We start from the raw sequence: 23,142 nt of genomic DNA, 5'->3' as shown, positions 1-23,142 counted from the left end.
AAAGATTTGACAAACTAGCCAAACTACGGTGACTTGCTTGATGCCTAGCTGTAGGCCGAGTGCATGTAAATTACGAAAGAAGTGATGACATGCGACGACCATAAGTTAAGCTGTGTGGGACCGATAGTAATGGTTGAGTGCCATCTTGACCGTACATTAGATGTTCCCTCCAATGCTAGGATTAGTTCCAAAATTCAGGCCTGATCCATCACTCAGGTGGTCCACAACGAATAGAAAAATGGGGGAGGGGACCATCTCAGAAATTCTAGATAGAGTGTGGGGTCTACATTGTTCCGTATATATCATCCAATCCATTCATCAGGTGCACCTCACAAAGATAAAGAGACAGTTAAATTCATGCCAGTCCAAAAATTAGGTGGGCCACAAAAGGTGAATATATATAGGTTTTAAGCATGATTGTACATTCCTACCTGTGGTGCGTCCCACCTGAGCCTTTGATATGGATGATTTTTGGGATGTACAGAGCATGTGAGGAAGCACACCAGATGCACGGTTTGATTCTACATACACATAATGAGTGGACCCCACACAGCTCGAACGTGTATAATCAGCACGGTTCGAACGCATGTGACCACTACACTCTTAGTTTGTACATTCACCACCATTGTAAAAATGTTGGTGACTCTTGAACTGAAATGTGCCGGGGTTGTACTGCCATCAAGGCCATCCATATTCCAGATTCAATTGTGAAGATGATAGTGACTTTTATCAGTGTAACTATGGAGATATGCTCCATCCACGGTGAGCCCCACTAGTTGAACGGTCTGGATGGCCAAACGTGACTGCCACGTGAAACGAGGATGAGTCACCACCATTCTCAAACGGTGGTGAACTATCGCAGTATACTAACTCTAAGAAGTGTGGAGAAGGTTCGACCATTGCTGATCTTTCTCAGACCGTGGCCCACCAGGCATGACGCTGTCTATATTTAACGGCTGAGATTCCTCCAGCAATGTGAGCCACGTGGCTTGCTCCATGATTGACCGAAAGAGACACCCAATGCTCATATGCTCCCAGGGGTTATGTGGTGGAGAGAATACATTGATACTCTGGCACTGGTGGTGCATGACCGGTCATGCTCGTGCATAGAAGACGTCCTATGCATGGCATACGCTTGCCTCAATCCAAACCATCCATATCATATTCCTGGCTTAGATTCCCCACCAAATGAACGTCCTGGATCCCATACACGTGTGGAAAGTAGGCATGTGTGTCATGTATGTGTATGGCACGTGGAGTTCTTTCATGTCGTTATTGTAAGCGAAACTAGATCCACATGATATGAAAATCCGAACCACTAATTTCAAGGTCCACATGGAAATGCCTTACGTGGCAAAATCTCATTCACTGCAGAGATGTTGGTTTTATCGGTAGGACAATATATTAACTGAAGTCGCACGAACTGAGACTCTGAGACGTTGGATTCACACGACTGTCGGGGAATGATCACATCCGTTCCAACGTATGAGATCAAGATACGTCAGGCCCACCTGAATCCAAACCGTGCATCTGGTGAGTCGCCTCATTTTCAATGTAAATCCCAAGAATCATCGCGATGTAAAACTCAGATGGAACACACTGCAGGAGCAATGTATAATCACTACTAAAACCTGTATATTCATGGGTGTGGCCCACCTGATTATTAAAATTGTTTGATTTCGTGTATGTATCTTCATTATGGTAGTACGAAACTGATGAATGGATTGGATGGATATAAAAAATACGATGGACTCCACATTTCATCTGATAACTCCTAACGTCCCCATTAATCCCTTTGGTGTTCTCCACCTGAGTTATGGATAAATCTGGATTTTTGGATCTAGGTCTAACATGGGGACATACATCTAATGGACGGGTTGGATGGAACTCCCACATAGCAGTGGGTTCTAACTAGCTCTATCATCGGAACGCACGTGATCATTCCTTCCCAAAGGCTCGTTAATCGGCAGGACTTTCCAGTACTGGAGAATCCGGGATTGCCTGGAATTGGCTAATCCTCTGTTTGGTTAACATCCTTAGATGGGCCCATTCAGAATCGACCAATCCAACCATCCAATTTCATCCTAATTTTAAGGAACGGATACAATTTATACGGTCAAGATTCAAGAGCCGTTTGATTCACCTTAGTCCAAGATAACAAAATATCTGAGCCGTTTGTTGCACTACTGCAATCCGAATTGGGCCCATCCAGCTCCTATGTAGGCCCATGAGAAGGACTCGATCACGCTAGGAAAATAAATACTTTGGAATCGACCTAGATTTAACAATATTTCTATTTAAGGCCCTTGCCTTTGAAATCTGGACCGTTCATCACTTACACGGACTGGGCCTAAATTGAAGTTGGCAACACTAGGACCTAAATGTCAGGTTTGTAAGCCATGGCAAAACCTAAACTTTTCAGCCTTCAATCCAATCATATCTCGCTGGCAGCTACAAGCTTAACTGCAGAAATAAAAGACCATATGAAAACTTGAAATTTGGTTTGCTGACTTTAATTGTTTATCAATGGTGAAGAAATGGTTGGTCTTGATTGATCATATTGAAAATTTTTTAGGATTGTTCATGCACCTGCATTTGGTTTATCATCTCTCCTGTAAATCACCTTGATCAAATGATTCTAACCATCCAATCTATTATTAGGAAAATAAGAAGCTAATGTTCGTATAAAAAAGAAGGCTTGATGGCTGATTTGGACCATTTATAATGTGGGCACCCTTTGATTGTCCATCTTTTTTAAAAGTCAATTTGATTGAACATATTAGACTATTGATGAGTGATGGATGAATGGACATGGAATAGACTAATAAACCCAACGGCATATGCGACAAAAGATGAAAAAGGTTTGATGGAGTCCTGGTTAGGCGAAAGTATCGGAATTCATGATAGAGATAATAAAACCACAATGAAAGGGTCGAAATGAATGGTTTGGATCTATTAACCCTATATGGTCTATGTTGCTGACTGCAGTAATGGCCTCAATTATGGGAGAGGAAGGCGTTAGGCACCCTTATTCTTTGCCTCAATTATGGGAGAGGAAGGCGTTAGGCACCCTTATTTTACCCATACACATGTAAAGTATCCAATTTATGAGATTGGATATTATGAGCATTTTTAGCTCTAAATTATTGCTTTAAAAACAAATAAAGTGAAATAGAGGTACAAGTAGGGGTATAAACAAGAATAAATCTAGTGTAGTAAAGTAAAGAAATATAAGAAAACCAATATTAATCAATGTCTAATGCGTTTAAGAGCTTAGAGATATAAGTACCAGGGCGAATCGGTCTAGCTCAAATAACTCGCTCGACTCGGCTCGAGTTAGCTCGGATTGACTCGGCTTGAATGGTTGACTCGGGCCGAGTCAAGCTAATTTTTTGTAGCTTGAGTTGAGTTCGAGCCGAGTTCGACCATGGGGCATTTTAACTCGATTCGACTTGAACTCAATTCGACTCGAAGCTCGAACTTGAGCCTGACTCGACTCGATTAGTAATAAGTATTAAAATTTAAATATTATATATATATAATATTATATTTATATTAAATATATTATATATATTATAAACCCTACAGCTGGCTTTATCCGCACGCCCTTTCCTTTTCTCCCTTTCCCTTTCTTCTGTTTCTCTACCCCACCTAGCCACTGCTCGCCGCCCGCCCGCCCGACCAGCAATACATCGGACCACCACCACCACTAGGACCAGCACGCTGCCCGCACGGCCAGCACTCCACTGGACCACCACTACCACCCGATCTCGTCGAGCGAACCAGAGCGGCTGTGCCCAATCTCGACAAGGTAAGTGCCCAAATCTGTTTCTTCTTCTTTTAGAATAATTATTGGGTTTGATGATGCCAAGACTTTGTCCATGTTGGATTGATTGCCTGATCAAAGCTGTTGATCAGATGGGCCACACGTTGGGCAGGAGATTACCTGCAAATCACCAAGATTAGAAGATATCAACTCTTTGATTTCATTAAATCTGAACCCTTCATATCTCCCTAACTATGAAAGTTTTAGGTCATTGATGGAAGGTTCCAATCTGCCAAGCATTTCAAATCATCCTCCATCCATTGTAGGATTATTAAATCAACAGTTTGGATCATCAACACAGCCCCACATGTAAGGAATTAGAAGAACAAGCTTGAGCTCGACTCGAGGTAAACTCTACTCGACTCGAACCACTAGCTCGACTCAAACTCGACTCGACAGCTTTGGCAAACAAGCTAAGCTTCAATGTTGAGATCGAGGCCGAGCTCGAGCTCGAACTCGAGTAGAGCATGGACAAGCTGAGCCGAGCTTGGCCCACCTTGACTCGACTCGGCTCGATGCCCACCTCTAATAAGTACCAATAATGTATAATCATAGATGTGAGTGAAGAAGAACTCCAAAATTTCCTCAAGCAGGAGAACAACTTTAGTGTTCCCTGAGCTATGAAATTTAATTGAAACCACTAACTCTGGTATCTTACTCTATAAAGATCTTAATTAATTGCATTTAAGGACCATGATAAATGATATGGGCTAGAATTAAAGAATGATCAACACTTCTTCAAGCCAGAGAACCAACTCAATGCTTCCTCTTACCATGAAAGAGGGTTGGAGCTCTTCAATCTCAACCATAACCTTAGCCCTACTCATACACATGTATAAAATGGCTAAGCTAAGGATATGGCTAAAGATATGAGAGGAGAGCAGCTGGGATGGAGAATGAGGAAGACCTAAGACGGAAAAAGAAGGCTTCTCACTTACACTCAAGGCTTTCTTACTAAGGATAGTGGTATTTTGATTATTAGTAGTTAGATTATGGGCAAAAATATATATGACTTATTATATATGATTAATTATTGGGAGCTTAAAAACACAAGGCATTCTCTCATTTTAGTTAAAGAGATATACCTTGTAATTTGAGAGAGCTTCAAGGGTAAAAGTATAAAAAGAAATGTTATATTTTAATCATTTATTTAGTAAAAAAAAAAAAAGCTACAAAAAGGTGTATGAACACGGTAGGTGGATGATTAGAGAAAAAGAAAATTAAGAAAATGCTGTCATTAAGCTGTCATGTCAAGATTAAGGTCCAAAAGAAGATACATGCATGTGTGAGTATAGATAATAATGACTCTAACTTAAAATCAATTAGTATTAACCTAGAGTCCACCAAACACTTATATCTGCCTAATTTTTACGGTGGACATTCTTCGTGGTCTGACCCACCTATTTCACAAAACCGAATAAGGTGGCCAGGTGGGACAGCACACAGGGTCCCTTCGTGTGATCATCTCTCTACCAATAAAGGTAGAAAATAAGGGTCTTTTCTATCTTTGAGTCCAGTTCCTGACTCGGTAGTAGATATATTCTGTTTCAACACTATTGAGATTATGGGCTCGCGTATAAATATGATATGAATGTTATTTAAAAGAAAATCATTTTTTTCAGGAAAAATTTACTGATGTAGAGCGCAGACAGTTTCATGGCTAAGATGGATGAGAACAAGCTCGGTCGACGATAGAAGTAATCCAGACTATTAGACCTTAAATCAGGTGTATTTCGCAATCCAAAATGAGTTATCGGATGTAAAATATATAATTTTGAAGTAGGACGAGTTACTTTAGCCACCCAACCTACTAGGTTGTGCAAGCCGGATTTGCGAAATACCCTCAGATCTACGATCGTTTTCCTATTTTAATTTTGTTTTTACTATAAATAGTAAGTTTTAGTTTGATTATAATTCTTCATCCGTTGGGATTTAAGAGTTGCGCCCACCGTGAAAAGTGCTTAAAATAATTAGGAGAATAGCTTGGTGAAACCAAATAAGACACTTACTATTTTTAGCCAAAAGCCTTGCACACTAGTAGACATCACGGTCATCTATAAATAGAGTTGTGAATTTTAAGAGTTCTAGTTATAATATGATTTTGAAATTTCTCTATTTACTGATAGACCCTGCTTGACAACCACCTATTGGATGGTTGAGGTTTCAATGTTATATTAGAGTTATGCTCATGTCTCTTACAATGTGGATGGTCTGGACAGCATCACATGTGCGTATCAGGAAGTTAAGTAGTCCTGGCTATTTTGAAAAATAAAAAATAAAAAATGGTGGTCAACTACCGTTGGAATCATATACCATTTTTGCATTGGGAGTTGGGCCGTTCTGAGAGTAGTCCACGACGGACGCAGATTACATTGAAGGTGTCACGGCTCTCTATGCCAATGTGATGTATAAATTTTATCTACCTATAAGTTAATTTGTCACTGAAAATTTTAAATTTTTATCAATTAAATATTAATTTGTTGTTAATGATTTAATTATTTGCAGCAATCTAATTACTTGATTTAAAATTTAACTACTTAGTAATAAATTAGTGCCATTGTCATTACAAATAGTAAAACATATGTTTATATGTAACTCATCACTAATAAAGACGTTTTGTGAGGAATTTATTTTCCTCTAAACATTAACCATCCATGTAATGCAAATGCAACATCCCTAGCCCAACTCTTATTGATCCAAAACTTTAGAGGGCCATGGCAAAAGAAAAAGGCAAATCAAGGGATTATTTCATTTTCCAATGGTCCACTAGAGTTTTGAACCAAGGTAAAAGTTGGGCTTTGAGAGTTTCATGGGTGGTGATTGCACCTGGATGGTTCGAATCTTACACTCTGTATCATGTGTTTCCAAAGCACCTGTGTGCACCTTTGCAAACATGTCATAGACATGGAATCTAAACGGTCCATGTGATGCGGTGCCCCTTGAAATCTTTCATGACTAAGTTTCAGCCTGATATAAAACTCTAGTGGGCCATCGCAAAGAGAAATACAAATCAAGGAAGGAGATTGTTTCCTCAAAGTTTTGGATCAAAGTAAAAGTCATGCCTTGGGCGTTTCATGGGGTGCTGCATCACGTATACCGCTCAGATTCTAGACTTACATCACGTATGATAAGTTTTCAACACCACAGGGCCCACGAAGAATATTTCAGTGGGGAAACGGATTGGCTACTCCCCCTGCCACCAGCGCCGCGGCTGATGGTCGGTGCTCTGTGGCCCCACCTTGATGTATGTGTTTCATCCATTCCGTTCATCCATTTTTAAATATCATTTTTAGGGCTTTTCCCAAAAACTTATAGGGATATAAATCTAAGGTGGACCACATTAGGGGAAAACAATAATGATTGGATATCCACAATTAAAATTCTCCAATGGCCCACTGTACTGTTTATTTAACATCTAATATGTTGATTAAGTCATAAAGACCCAGATGAAGGGAAAAAAACCAAAAATCAGCTTGATCCAAAACTTCTATGGCCCCCAAAAGGTTTCTAATGGTCTACGCTCATTCAACACTGTTTCTTATAACGTGGTCCACTTGAGATTTAGATATACCTCATTTTTCGTCTCATACCATAAAATGATCTGGAAAAATATATGGACGGCATGGATGAAACACACACATTTTTGTGGGTCCCACAGACCACCTACCATCAGCCATTTTGGCTGGTGGCAGGGGGAGTAGCCAATCCGTTTCCTTCAGGGGTGGGAGTCCCCTATGGTGTGGCCCACTTGAGTTTTTGATGGCGTGATTTCTGGGCACACGTCCTAACAAGACCTGGTGTAAATGATAGACAGGTTGGATGTGACCCACACATCACAGGTGGACCCCACAGTATTTTGGTGCACGGGCTTCCTACTTTGAAATCCTTGTCCCTACGTGAAATACCGTAGCTCTCACGCACCATCATCCGTCCGTTCATAAATTCCATCCTGCTGACCAAACTACCCTCAAACTCCACATTGACCAAAATGCCCTCCTACCATCTCATTGACCCACAACCGTTACTCACCCAACCAAAGGTCAATACTGTAAATTCCAGCAAATTCAGATTCATTTAACTTGAAATGAATATAGCTGCGTATACATAGAGAAACCCATACATGGATTGGAAATCATTTACTCCCATTCATCCCAAATTCTGACCCCCAGCCGGAATTCCCATTCACACCTCGCCGGAATCTGACCCAACTCGCCGGAAAATCACACACCTATTAATACTCCCTCCACATTCTCTCATTCCCTCCACTAACCCATGAAAACCCAGTGAAAGGGAAGCACTGGCGCCGGAGTATTAGAATTCGCCGGAATTCTCATTGACACATTGTCGGAATCTGACCCAACTCGCTGGAAAATGACACACCCATTACTCCCCAGCACCCATTCTCTCACTTTCTCCACTGACCTATGAAAAACAAGCAATGAAAGAAGGTGAAGCAGTGGCGCCGGATGGGTCGTATTCGCTGGAATTTCCCAATGGAGAATCCAACCTCCAGAGAGCGGTCGAGCTCATCTCATCGCTGATATGTATCTCACATTCGATCAGAGTCTTCTCCACCAAATGGCAATTGATCCGAAACAAGCTCGAGAAGTTGAATTCCATTCTAATGGCTGCCACTGACAGTTGCAGCTCCTTGGAAGATACACCACTCCCAGCTGTAATTCAATCCATACTAGTCACCGCGTTGGAATGCCGTAATCTAGCCCGTCGCTGCACCGAGCTGTCCTACAGTGGCAAGCTACTGATGCAGAGCGAGCTAGACGGCGTCTTGGTGAAATTTGAATGCAGTCTCAAAGACCTCAATGGAATTTACAGTTCTGGTATCCTAACACAAGCTCATGCTATTGTCGTATCAAGGCCGATCCCTGGAGCGGGTCTTGCCGACATGAAATTCTACGTTGGGAATTTGTTGACAAGGCTAAAGATTGGAAACTCAAAGATGAAATTAGAGGCGTTGATAGCCTTGAATGAAATTCTTGGAGAGGATGAGAAGTATACGAAGACCATCGTCGAAACAGGTGAGATTGTTCGGCTTTTGGTGAATTTTCTTGAATTTGTGGATGTGGAAATCCAAGAAGAATCCACATGCGCTGTCTCGATGATCGCGGGTTTTGATAATTACAAAGGTGCACTTGTGGAGGCGGGTGTTTTTGCGCCGTTGATTTGGGTTCTTGAGATAGGAAGTGATGTGAGTAAAGAAAGAGCTACAGCTGCATTACAGAAGCTGACTGAGAATTCAGACAATGTATGGTTGGTTTCAGCCCATGGCGGCATAACTGCTCTGTTAAAGATATGTAACAGTAACAGCCACGATAGGCTGATTAGTTCTGCTTGTGGGGTTTTGAGAAATCTTGCCGGTGTGGATGAGATTAAAAGATTCATGATTGAAGAAGGTGCGATTTCAACATTTGTTGGACTTTCAAGATCGAACGACGAGGTTTCTCAGATTCATGCAATTGAATTCCTCCAAGAAATTGCTTCTGGAGATGAAACCATTCGGCAGATGATCATAAGAGAAGGTGGAATTCAGTCCTTGATTCGGGTATTGGATCCAATGTCTTCACTCTCGTCGAAATCAAGAGAAGTTGCGTTGCGAACAATAGATGCACTCTGTTTCTTGTCTCCTAATTCTGTGAAAGTATTGATGGGTTCTGAATTTCTCAACCGTGTTCTGTTTTTCATCCGAAAGGGTGATGTTGCCATCCAAGAATCGGCATTGAAAACGGCATTTCGGTTCTGTGGGATATCAGTAGAGACTAAAAAGGTGATGGGGAAAATGGGTTTCATGCCGGAGCTTGTACAATTGCTCGATGCTAAATCTCTAGCCATTCGAGAAATGTCGGCGGAAGCACTTTTGGGTATAATTTCAATTCCGAAGAACCGGAAGAAATTCATTCAAGAAGATTCAAACATCGTTCGTGTCCTGGAATTGCTTGATTCGAAAGAAGAAAAATCAGGTCACAATAAAATCTTGCTTTCATTGATAATGTCATTGACAGACAGTGAGATTGTAAAGAGAAAAATCATAGCTTCTGGATGCATCAAGTACTTGGAAAAACTTGCAGAAGCTGAAGTTACAGACGCAAAGAGAATTATTAGGAAGTTGTCTGAGAATCGATTTCGGAGGATGTTGAATGGAATTTGGAGTTCTATGATGTAATTCTTTTACTAAAATAATGTTTTCCAATACCAATTCTATTTGAATTTCATATTCAAGTATTTAGATTCTGTAAATTTCTGTATAAGAGTCTTATGTTGGCAGATTGTGCCCATAAAACATAATTTAAGATGGAATTTGCAGCATTGAGAGGATAGTTTAAGAACAGAACTCAACCGAGTCAAAAACTCGGATGACCTTATCAAAGACTAGAACAAATTTTCAGATTGTTCAGAAATACTGAATGTTTGAAATACAAAGGGTTTTGCTAACATCACACCTTCATCAGGATGTTAGCAATGACTCTTTGGCGCCGCATACGACATCTAAAAACTTTTCAAGATACTACATGAGTAGCAAAACCAGAGATTCTAGGTTCAATCCACAGCAGAATCACCTCTTTGAAATCGACATAGCTTAAATCGACATAGCTTGCACCGGCATGGTCTAGAAATGCTCTCCATAAATGTCATCTCCAAACCTTTTAAATGACATGTAAGATACCCAATTATCAATTTGAACTGTCCATTCTTTTATACAACTAAGGATGAGCAATGGGGCAAAAATTACACAAATCATATTATCCTAAGCATCTGGTCAATGGCATTGAAAATGGACAATCCAAATCAATCAAATGAAATAGGTCCAATCATCATCTTAAATAATGCAGAGTGGGTCGCGGACATTTTCATGGCAAAGATGGACCCAAGAAGGCCCGATCGGAGGTGGAAATGATCCGGATAGTCAGAACCTTTAAACAATCGTATCTCGCAAATCGGAATAAGTTTTTCGACATATCTTATATGATTTTGATGTAGGAGAAGCTACTTTAGCCAACCAATCCTACTACGTTGGGTTTCTCATGCCTGATTTGCAAGATTTCATCAGATCGACAGTCAAAAGTCCATTTTATTTTTGTTTTTACTATAAATAGTAAGTTTTAATGCAATCATAAATTTTGATCCTTCGAATTTTAGGGGTCATTCCCAACATGAAAAGAGGCTTTAAAAAATTAGGAGAATAACGTAGTTAGGCCAAATTGGATATTTACTATTTTTTGCCGAAAACCATGAAGTCTAGTAGGAATGATGATCGTTTATAAATAGTAAGTTAATTATTTATAGTTTTTAGGGAGTTTGAGTCTAAAACTCCATCCTAAGTTTGAACTCATTACTTGCAGTATTGTAATTTTGTTTTTATCATTAATTAATTTATTTTCAAATTTATTAGAAATTATTTCTATTTATTCCCTTGCGGATTCGAGGAAACTCTACGAGGAATCCAAAGAGCTTCGTGGATTCAGAGTAGTTATCCTTGAGGAAGACGGTGATCAACCTCATCATGTCCTTCCCAACGTCATTAAACTATTGATTCGCAAATGCCACTGTGTTTCTTATGATTTTAAACTAGAACTTTGGTTTGATGATTCTAACCATGTAATCATAGCTCATAAAACACAGATGGTTATAAAAATTGTCTCATTCTTAGGGTTAGGATAATCCAACCATCGTCTCGATGTTACAATTTGAACGAACCATCCATTGGTTTGATGATTCTAACCATGCGATCATGGCTCATAAATCACAGATGGTTGTAAAAATAGTCTCATTCCTAGGGTTAGGATCATCCAATCACCATGGCCTACTCCTGATGTTACAATTTGAATGAACCATCGTGATTGATGCTTGGGTGTGCAATCAATCAAAAGGTTCGGAGATGTCACAATGAAGGTGGAACTTATAGCAAAACCTACCTATAAATTATGTGAATTTGTGCTGAGTTGAGTTGACTCAGTGAGTCTTCAAGCCGAGTTTTTCAAAATTTCAAACTATGGTAGAGAGCTTGATTTAGACCAATACACATACATATGAGTAATTGGAGTATACCACATGGATATTAAAGGAAAAGATGGCCAATAATTCATGATCAATCGCTAAGAGATCGAATGGTTAGGATTGTCTAACCTCAACAACCTTTACAACATGACCCACCAACTGGATTTTCCTACCACACGAAATTTATGTAGTTGAGCTGAATGTACAGAGGAGATTGGGCAGGCTACCTTCCATTCCCTGCAGGTAGTTGAGTTAGTTAAAACTGAAAAAGGAGGAAGGAAGCTTTGGCTTATTGTAGGGTTTTTGTAATAGAAGGTGCACATGGGAATGGCGTGAATCACAGACAAACAAGTCTACAAGTGGGCCCTGATCATGGGTTGTTGATCCATGGAAGGAAGAAGCGTACACGTGGTTGCAACGAGTGGCCCCAAAAGTCTGGTAGGTTTACTTATCAGGTGGGCCACATGTACATTCAATGTGGAAAGCTGCAGGCTTAAGTACATGAGTTAACTACCCATTGTTAGTACATGAGTGGCCCACCCCATGAGTTAGTTGTAAATTGTGGTGATATAATACTCTGATAGAGTGTGATAGTTGATACTCGAGCACTTTGAAACTGTACACATGACTAACTTAATGAGACCGACCAAGTCAGGTGATCCACTTTTGATAGATATTAATTAGTAAAATTTATATAGACACATGGATTATATGATAGAGTCCACCCAAAGGATAACATTCAACTTTTCATCGCTCATTGAGTGGGCCACACTTATATATTTTCTATTTATTAATGGATATAAATTGTTTAATTTCTATAGTGTGGCCCACCTAATGATAAATTGGGCTAATTTTGTACTAGATAATCCTAATGATGTGGCCAATTTATTGGAAGGGTTGGATGTCACATTCACTTGATAAGTTAGAAGTTCTCTACTGAGTGGACCGTAACTTGTTACCTAACCAGTTGGACTTGAGACCCTTTTTAATTTAATGGCCATATAAATCAGGGCCCATGATTTTTATTGCTTTGTTTGAGTACACGTTGTATCAAGTTGGCTTATTTGTAAATTGTTAAATTCTTTTTGTGCAATGGTGGCCCACCAGCATTCATCTTCGCGATGGTATGCATCTGATGCACTGCTTGATGTCCTTGGTTAGCACGTTTGCTGCTTGCAAAAGTGCATGGGGAGAGGGAGAGGGTGCATGTTGAGGTTTGCTCAATTGAAGGGGCTCATTACTTCCACCAAATGGACGGTTCAAACAAAACATTGGCAATAGGTATGTTAGTCCTTGAATTCAATCGTGTGGAACACATGCGAGTGTTTTTGGCATGCCAGAATTGATTGGGTCCGATTTGAACCATGACCTCCGACCCCTGGCACTTAGATAGAGCAAAGCTCGGTTGTGGCTTGATCGTTCATCTATTTAGCCAACTGTTGTTGTAACTAGGTGATTGGCGCATCGGGTTAGGGCTCTTCCTCCAAATAAGCTCTTTTTTACTTCGAAAATCCAAGGACCTATGAAGGTGATGTAGTTGTATGGTTAGAAAAGAAAAAAGAGATGGATATGGTTTGGAGAAAAAGGTGAATGAATTACCACTACGAGAAACTACTTGGTTGAGAGGAGCATGCTGATGAGCGAAGCAGAGGCAATGCCAGAGATTACAAGCTATCACCTTGAGATCTAGCATGCAAGCATAGATGGAAGGAAATTACAACTTTTGGCTACAAACTATGTTGGCTCGGTGAATGCGTAGGAACAGACTAAAGCCTAGTTTTAGGCTAAGACACATTGCTACTGAGTAGAGAGAAGAAAACTAAACCTAAATAGTAAATATACAACATTGCGCTGGTTTGTGTTTGATATTGGATTCTGGTGATGATTGAGAGATTTCCTCCGTAGATTTGCATCTCATATTTATGAACTCCAAAGAAAAAGGTGAAGGAATAATCGTTTGCCCAGATGGCTTCCTCATGTGCAACTATCTGGGAAAAGAGTGGTTGCACCTTATTGGCCATGATCTCAACTAGTGCACCCAGAAGCTGACGTGGCTGGAACAACCATTTAGGTTTATCTAGAAGAGCTATAGCGCCAAAAACATCGAAGGACGCGTCGATCCTTGATGTAGACCGGGTCGTGAATAATTTCATGGCCAGATGGATTTTAAAAAAAGGCCCGATCAGAGTGGAGGTAATCTGGACCGTCAGAACTTCAAACAGACGTTTCTCGCAAACTAGAATGATCTATCAGACATTCTATATATGATTTTGGGTAGGACGAGCTACTTTAGCCACCCAACCCCGCTATGTTGGGTCACGCATGCCGGATTTGCGAAATACCATCAGATCGATGGACGAAGCCCTGTTTTAATTATGTTTTTACTATTTATAGTAAGTTTTAGTTTGATTATAACTCTTCATCCGTTAGACTTTAGGAATTACGCCCAACATGAAAAGTGCTTAGAAAAGTTAAGGGAATGTCATGGTGCGGCCAAATAGGACACTTACTATTTTTGGCCTTAAACCATACGTACTAGTAGACATCGTGACCGTCTATAAATAGTAAGTTTACTATTTATACTAAGTCGCGATTTCTAAGAGTTTTAGTTGTAGTTTGATTTCGAAACTTCTTGTCACGTCCCAAACTCGGAAACCGGGCTCACAAAATTTTCGATCGCCGAATCTAGCGCCGACAGCCTCCGTAGTATCCCATTCTCGGCTCCCGGCACCTATACACTAAGTTCCGATCCTGGGATGCTATAAGGAGGATTTCAAATCATCAGTTCAATTATAATGAGCATAACCAAAAGCATAACCCACGAACAATAACCACAAGAACACCATTACAAAATTCACTATGATAAAAAAACTTTAAGTACAATGCGTCTGAAGAAAAATACAAGATAGTGCGAATAACAAAACTCCAAAGGCTCGACAGTACACTCCTGCTGCTGCTATGCTATGGCTGCGACCTGGCGTCACTTACACGCATCAATCGTGCATAAGCCTATAAAAAGCTTAGAGGGTGGTGTAAGTGTGTGCGTAATATAAACGTGCTCAGAATGCAAGATTAGAGTAATGCGAGATCATGCGGATGAACACATGTATGCAATCAGTCATACCAAGGCCATGCGGTGCAAATCATGAATACGATCGGCTACATCAATGCCATGCGATGCAGAATGCAAGTTAAGCATGTCAATCCTCATCCACATATCAATGTAGCTCCTCACTAGAATATCAAATCAGTGTGGTTCTCAGTATGAATAATCACTGGGGTCAAGTACACTCTACGCCAGCTTGCCACCCCTATTCGGACGCACAACTGGGAGGGTGGAGAGACCTCACTATCCGCCTGCCAATATCGGGCCCGGCTTGTCGATAGTGGACCGATTCCTCAAGCTGGTCAAACTCAACCTAGAAATTGCCCTCTCATTCAGGCGGGTAAGTTCACACCCCTTTCCAACCGACCACGACATAGTGGGAGGCGCGGCTTACTGGTATATGGCCCTCACGCGCTCGTGTATCCACTCGGTCTCGACGTTGGAGTCATCCTCTAGTACCATCGGGTTTAAAAATTTTCACCCAAGGACATCTATGACGCCCGTATGCTAGAACCAAATATTTCCGGTATCCAATCCTGCCATCCACGATTTGTCTGTGGAGGCTATGACCCTGATGTCGCTAGGGCATACAGTAACTACAATTACACAAATGCAAGTGCATGAGTCACACTATCAGTCATGCAACAGTCTTGCGTGTACCATGCAACTTATATGGGGTAACTCTGCCTATCAGGGAGCCCATAAACAGTCCGCCCGAAGGCATATGCTATGATTGGTCACTTCTCACATCATGCATATATATGATGCGAATGATCATGAATCATGGATCTATACTAAACATGTATAAAGAGATGGGCTCTGTGTATAACGGAGATGGGCCTAAACGGCCTACTTATTACAAGTATGGGCCTATCAGTGGGCCTTAGGGAGAGTGATAATGCAGACATCTAACCAACATCATCCTTACAATGTGGACGTTAAACCAACATTGTTCCCAAGGCATAGCCTACTACAATAGTCAACACATGAACCATGGTAGAATCACGTTGTAATGGGCCTTATATAGATCTTGTTGGGCCTCGACCCAAGGGCCCAAATACACCAAATGGGCCTCAAACCATGGGCTCATATATCTCAAGTGGGCTTTAGTGGGCAGGCCACAAATACATCAAGTTGGGCCTAAACACACGAGCCTTACATACTTCACAATGGGCCTTATACAAATCAAGGTGGGCCTAGTATGTATTAAGGTGGGCCTCAACGGACGGCCCACAAACACACCAAGATGGGCCTAGTCACATGGCCTTAAAATATTTTCCAAAATGATTGGACGGTTGGATGAAACATATGCATCATGGTAGGGCCCACACTAATGGAGGGTGTGGATCACAATATATACTTAAGTGGGTCCCAAGTGGGGCCTACCATAATGTTTATTTTCCACCCAACCTAGGGATCAACATAAGGTTTATTTTCCACCCAATTGATCATAAGGCCACGGGACCAAGGTAGGGCCCACTGTAATATTTATTTTCCACCCACCTGGGCCCACTTGTAATATTTATTTTCCACCCACCTGGGCCCACTTGTAATATTTATTTACATCCAACCTGTACATCAGGTCATGTGGACCAGGGCCCACCATAAACGTTTATTTACATCCAACCTGTTCACAAGGCCACGTGGACCTGGGTGGGACTGGGGCCCACCGGAGCATTTATTTGCCATCTAACAGTTCATAAGGTCATGTGGACCAGGGGGTAGGGCCCACTGAAATATTTATTTGCCACCAATCTGTCACGTGGGCAGGAGCCCACCGTGATATTTATATGTTGTCCAACCTGTTTATAAGGTCACTTGGACCTGGGGGTGGGCGTGGGGCCCACCGAAACGTGGTTCACAAATCCAGCCCACCCATTATGTGAGTCCCACCTGGCTGACGGTCCAGACCAAGTTTCAGCAACATCCAAAACTCAGGTAGGCCCCACTAGATGATTTTATATGTTTTGGGCATGTCTTCACATGATTTTAGATGATATGGCCCGCCTGAGTTCCGTTTACGGCTGATTTTTGGGGATGTCCTGTGGACAAAGGGGACCCATCAAATGCAAGGTGTTGATGTTTGAAACGCATCACGATGGGGGCCCACAGCGGGAGCCGTGAGGCCCAACCGGTCGTCCGCCAGGCAGCCAGCGCAAGCGTTGCCTGTGCCTTCTGTCAGCGACAGCAATTGTTGCCGCTGCTTATATATATATTTTTTAAATCTGTTTTTCCACAGAATTTCCTAGGTGGGGCCCATATCAACAAAATTTACTCCGTCCACTTGCTCCTACGGCTCAAGACAAGCCCAACAGGTCTAATATCCGAGGTATTTTCGTGTATAGGGTCATCAAGTGGATTTTTAACGGTAAGGACCACCATTTTCCATGCTACGGCCCACCAGATGCTCGGATTAATTTCATATCTCGGCTCAACGCCTAAAATAATCCCGAGAATGGAATGAATGGCTTGGATTAAATATATACATCAAGGTGGGGCCTGTATGAGTGGCCCACCACTTCTTTCTCTTTTCTTCTTTTTCTTTTACAAGTACACACCCATGTCAGTATACACACTCCATGTTAGCATCGCCCGTCCAGCGTCCAGTGACACTGGACGGTATGGATAAACACATGCATTGTGGTGGGTCCCACATGGACGTGGCCCACCAACTATATATATACATATATATTTATATATTAGTATAATATAAGTATAATATACCATATATATATATATATATATATATATATATATATATATATATATATATATATATATATATATATATATATATTCCCACCGGATGGTGGATTTTTGCCTAAAATGTGGTGGGCCTCACCATTGGTGAATGGAGTGGATTTAACATGTTTTGGTAGGGCCCACTTCATTCTAGGGAGGGAAAAGAAAGAGAGAGGGGCCCATAGTGGTGCGAGGAAAACGTCGCGCATGCGAATTACGAGATGTCACATCAATCAATCAACCCATCAATCCCATCATGTCAAGTACACATCACCTTTCACCCACTTCCAAGCAACTACAAAAGTCAAAAAGTTCTTACAAAGCCCATACTTTTCTTACACTATTTGCTACAAAAGTCAAAAAGTCCCTTACACCCATAACTCACCATATCCATCACTCCATCACCCATCACTCTCTCTCTCCCTTTACAATTCTCTCTCCCCTTCATTTTTCAATTCACCTCCCAAGCAACCCAAGAGCACCATCCGTCCAAGCCTCTCCCATTCCTCCCAAGCTTCAAGTGTGGCCCATTTCCTACCCTCTCATCTCCCATCTCAACCATCCAAACCTCATCTCCTCCGTTGGAATCAAAGCTAAGGAGCTAAGGAAACCTAGGATGCAAGAAGAAGCCGGTGGGTGATTTTGGAATTTGTCTTTCATTTATTTGTTTGATTTAAGGGTTCATATCTATTGGGACCCACCTTGATGTAGCCTCTGTATCAAAGAGGGGCCCATAGTGGCGGGGCCCCTCCATCCTCCCAATGTCTCTCTCTCTCTCTCTCTTGTGTATGATGGCTTGTGGCCCACCTTGATGTATGATATCATCCACCCGGTCCACCCATCCAAACGGTGTGGCCCGCCTTAATCTTACCCTTTTAGCCCACGCTGTCCATCTGTTTTATCTAGGTCATTCAATGGGCCTGGATGATGAGCAAACGCAAATATCAGGCTGATTCAAAGCAGGTGGGCCATGTGGGATCCACCTTGATGAGGTGTACATCCACACCGTCCGTCTAGAGACGGTGGACATATCTGAGAGTGGGGTGGCTAACGGTGAAATGTAAACTAACAATGAGGTGTGTACTGGCAATAGGTGTGGCCAGCAGTGAAGTGTGGGCTGACGTGGGGAGGTGGCTAGCATGGTGTGTGTGTATTGACATGGGTGTGACCTGACGGTGGGGTCCATGGGACCCACCCACGTCATCCATCCATTTTGGTGGGCCCCCTTAGTGCATGTATTATATCTTAATCGTCTGACAGTGGGACCCACGTCCCTGTGGGGCCCTCCTTGGTGCATGTACACACGCACATCCATAGCTCACTGGCAGACCGAGTGAAAGATACCTCGTTTCACGCTAAGGTCTTGACATCCATCCTTGTGGCAGTGGCAACAGTGAAGTGCCAGCTGGCGTGGGGTCCATGGGACCCACCTACGCCGTCCATCCATTGGGGTGGGCCGCACCTCACGCATGTGTTGTGCCACGTGTGGGCAGCACCCTGATGTACGTGCATGTCCAGGCCATGGACGGCTTGGACGTTGGGTGTGTTATATATATATTAATATATTATATTTAATATATAATATATAATATTATATATTAGATATTATAATACAATATTTTGTATATATATATTACTAATATATGAGGGTGGGCCCTACGTGGGACCCACCTCTGTCTTTAAATGCTTAAAGCTGCTCAGCAGCAGCAACTTTTTATGAAATAAATAAATATATATTATATACTTTATATGTATAGGACGGTGGGCCCTACATGGACCCACCTCTGCCTCTTTGAGGCAGCACAACCGCCTTATTTCTGCTATGCACGGCAGCAGATGGATCCCACCTCCAGCGGCTGTACATAGCATCGAGTTTAGTAGGTCCCACCTGTTCCATTCACGCGTCTATGGGACCCACCATGACGCATGTGTTGTATACAAACCATCCAACCATTTGAGATATCATTTTATGGCGTGGGCAAAAGATAGAGTGAGATCTAAAGTTCAAGTGGACCCCACCATTTAAATAGTAGATAGCGGCATCTACCGTTCAAACTTCTAAGGACCATAGTAGGTTCCAACTAAGTTGATAATGTTTTCACTTCATTTACCTCTATGCTAACTTATGAATATGTCGGATCTCAAATATACATAAGGTTGGGCCCGACTTGAATTAAATGAGGCCCATCAGTGCGGCTTATTTGATATACATGAAGCCCGTCGGTGTGGCCCATATAATGCGGCTCATGTGATGTGGCCCGCTTGACATAAGAGGCTCATTGTGATATGTTTGAGGCCCAGGTGCGAGGCCCACTTGTTGTGTATTCGAGGCTCAATGAGATGTATGTTGGCCCATATGAAGAGGCTTATGTGACGTAAATGAGGCCATCGTGATTGTACATAAGGTCATGGGCCCACTATATGTTTGGCCTCATATAGGCCACTCCTTGGGAGCAATGTTGGTTATTTGTCCACATTGATGGGTAATGGTGGTTGGATGTCCACATTGTGACCTTCCCTTAGGCATGGTTAGGCCCATTCTCTTGTGGGTTAACCCAAATAAATGGGCCCCATTCGCCGTAGACGGATGACTCCGTGCTATCGGATTTGATATAACCACGGTTAGGTGTCGATCCTTATACTAGGGTTGATCGGTTGATCATCTATGGACCCCGCTTTATTTATCTGTTGATTATCGGTGCCGATTGTTGAGACCGATGCCGATTATTGACCCTGATTATCGGTGCCAATTACCGATGCTGATTATCGGTGCCGATTGTCGAGGGCGACGTCGATTATCGACCCTGATTATCGGTACCGATTATCGATGTTGATTATCGATACCGCTTATGAGTATGTGACAACATAACATCATAATACATGCCCATACGCATCATCTGCATGCTTGTGATGAGATGAGTAATTGATCATAGCATATGCTATTGGACATATTGTTATGGGACTCCCTGAAAAAAGGAGATGCCCACATGAGCGCGTAGTACACGCATGATTGCTGTATGACTGGATTGTGTGATTCATGCATCTCGCATTATATGACATGTATACTATATGCCCTAGCGACATCAGGGCCGTAGCCTCCACAGGCGTATCGTAGTTGGCAGGATTGGATACCAAAAATCTTGTTCTACATGGGGTGCTATAGATATCCCTGGATGAAAGTTCCTAAACCCTTATGGTACTAAGAGGTTGCTCCAACGTCTACACCGAGTGGGTGTATGAGCGCCGAGTGTCGATTATCAGATGGTTGCGCTTTCCACTGTGTCGTGGTCGGTTGGAAGGGGGTGCGGCCTTACCTGCCCGAGAGGGGGGGCAAAGCTAGGCTGAGTCTGACCAGCTCGAGGAATGTGTCCGTTATCGACGAGCGGAGCCCGATATTGGCAGGCGGATAGTGAGGTCTCTTCCACTTACCTTATTGCGCGCAATGGGGCGGCAATCTGGTTTAGAGTGTACTAGACCTCTGTGATATCCCAGATTTGAGCTGTATTGATATGTGGACTTAGATGAAGATTTGTATGCTTGAGTTGCATTCCGCATCGCATGACCTTGGTATGGCCGACATCATTCAGATTGTACACCACATGGCCTTGGTACGACTAATGGTATTCTTGACTTTCATCAGCATGTTCCGCATTATTCTAATACTGCATAACTGCATTACCACCTTGAGCACACACTTTCACCACCTTCTAAGCTTTCTATAAGCTTAAACACGACCGTTGCGTGCAGGTGACGTTGGATCGCAGCAGCGCTGAGGCTTGAGTACGTGGCAGATTATTTTGGAGCTTTTGGTCTATCATCATTGTATTTCCCTTTATGCTCATTGTACTTGTAAAGTTTTTTATCATAGTAGAAATGTAACGGAGTTTTTGATTGTTGTTTGTGGGTTATGCCTTTGGTTATGCTTATTACGAATCAAACTGGTGTTGAAAATTCTTTTCGTAGCATCTCAGGATCGAAACCTGACGAATGGGTGCTGGGAGCCGAGAATGGGGTTCTACGGAGGCTGTCGGCGATAGATTCGGCGATCGAAAATTTTGTGAGCCCGTTCTCCAAGTTTGGGGCGTGACAATAGCCACAGTAAACTCTTTTGGGGTTAACTGATTTTGATAAGCAACCCTTAAAAATGGGACAATTATTTTCATTGAAAGCACCGCATCATGACCATAAGTCAAAGCAAAATGGGTTAACTTAGTCCTAGTCTTTAGAAAATTCTGACAAGCCCAAAGTGCCTATGATAACTTCAAATACCTAATTCTTTGATTTTATCATCAATCATTTTTATGATGACATTCTTAAGAATATTATTTGTGGCTTCTGCTTGGCCATTCGCTTGTGCATAATATCGTGATAAATTTAAAATTTTAATCTTGTATTCTTCATAAGGGCATTGAATGTTGTCCCATTATCAACAGTGGTCAATTCTAGAATATGAAATCTGTAAATTATATTCTCTTGGATAAAACTGATCGCATCAGTATATTTGACATCTTTCATAGGTTTTGCATCCAAGCTATGTTGTTGGGTTGGGTAGTGCATTGGCCAATGCTAGAAAATGAGCTCATTTACATAAATTAGGCTTGGGTTTAGACCAACCTAATCTAACCTAACCTGCCCATATAGCGCGCATCAATCAGTTGATCCAAATGACCCAAGCTAACCCGACCTATATCCTAAAACAAAACAGCCATAGTTTTGAACCCGGGCTGCTTAAATGTTTAGTATTTCCTCGTCGCATCTAACCTAACAAGTATCGTCCACTGACGCAGCCAATTTGAATCATTGTGGTGTCCTAACAAGTAATTTCACATGAAATTTTATAACCCTAATTCATTTTAAGGGAATACATTTTACATGAGAGAGAGAATTAATTATTATCATATTGAGAGCTACTTCTTTACTTATTTTTTTCTTTGAACGTAGTTATCGAGAACTGCTTTTCATTTTTTCCTTTTAAACATAGTTATTAAAAGTTGCTTCTTCATTTTATTTTTGAACATAGTAGACCATTTTGTCAATACGCTGAAAGGGATATAAATCTCTGTATTATGATCTGCATGTTTTACAATATTGTTGGGTGTGTGGTCCAGAAAGGATCCTTCTTCCAAACAAGGCTGATAGATCTCAGGACCCGAACTGCGGCACTATTTTGAACCTGAACCTGACCTGATGTTTAGTCTACTGTGACCCAATGAGTCAGCTCGACCAGCTTGCACCTTGGTTTTGGTACGCGAGACATCAATATTATATAAATTATCTGTTTAGCATAAGCTTCTTATAATGGGCCAATGTAAGTGAGCTGCCAGAATATTTGGACGGCTGTGATCAATTATGACCGTTTATTCTAACCCCATTACGATTGTAACACAAAATTACTACCAAAAAAAAAAAAAAAAAAACAGAAGAAGAAGAAGAAGAAGAAGAAGACTACAAAACAAGC

At 41.7% G+C, this 23,142-nt stretch overlaps 1 protein-coding gene across 1 annotated transcript; it reads left to right on the top strand.

Moving 5' to 3' along the window:
- The first annotated feature begins 7,905 nt into the window (after positions 1-7,905).
- Positions 7,906-10,063, top strand: LOC131221885 (uncharacterized). The gene has a single exon (XM_058217179.1). It carries the CDS (start codon positions 8,265-8,267, stop codon positions 10,002-10,004), a length of 1,740 nt encoding a protein of 579 aa, XP_058073162.1. The 5' UTR covers positions 7,906-8,264; the 3' UTR covers positions 10,005-10,063.
- Positions 10,064-23,142: the final 13,079 nt, after the last annotated feature.

This window comes from Magnolia sinica, chromosome 12 (assembly GCF_029962835.1).
Source record: "Magnolia sinica isolate HGM2019 chromosome 12, MsV1, whole genome shotgun sequence".
Classification (NCBI taxonomy): domain Eukaryota; kingdom Viridiplantae; phylum Streptophyta; class Magnoliopsida; order Magnoliales; family Magnoliaceae; genus Magnolia; species Magnolia sinica.
This window is presented reverse-complemented; position numbering and strand designations above follow the sequence as displayed.

Bases quoted from the DNA above. Each gene is read 5' to 3' on its own strand.
- LOC131221885 (XM_058217179.1), top strand. From the start codon at position 8,265: ATGAAAGAAGGTGAAGCAGTGGCGCCGGATGGGTCGTATTCGCTGGAA.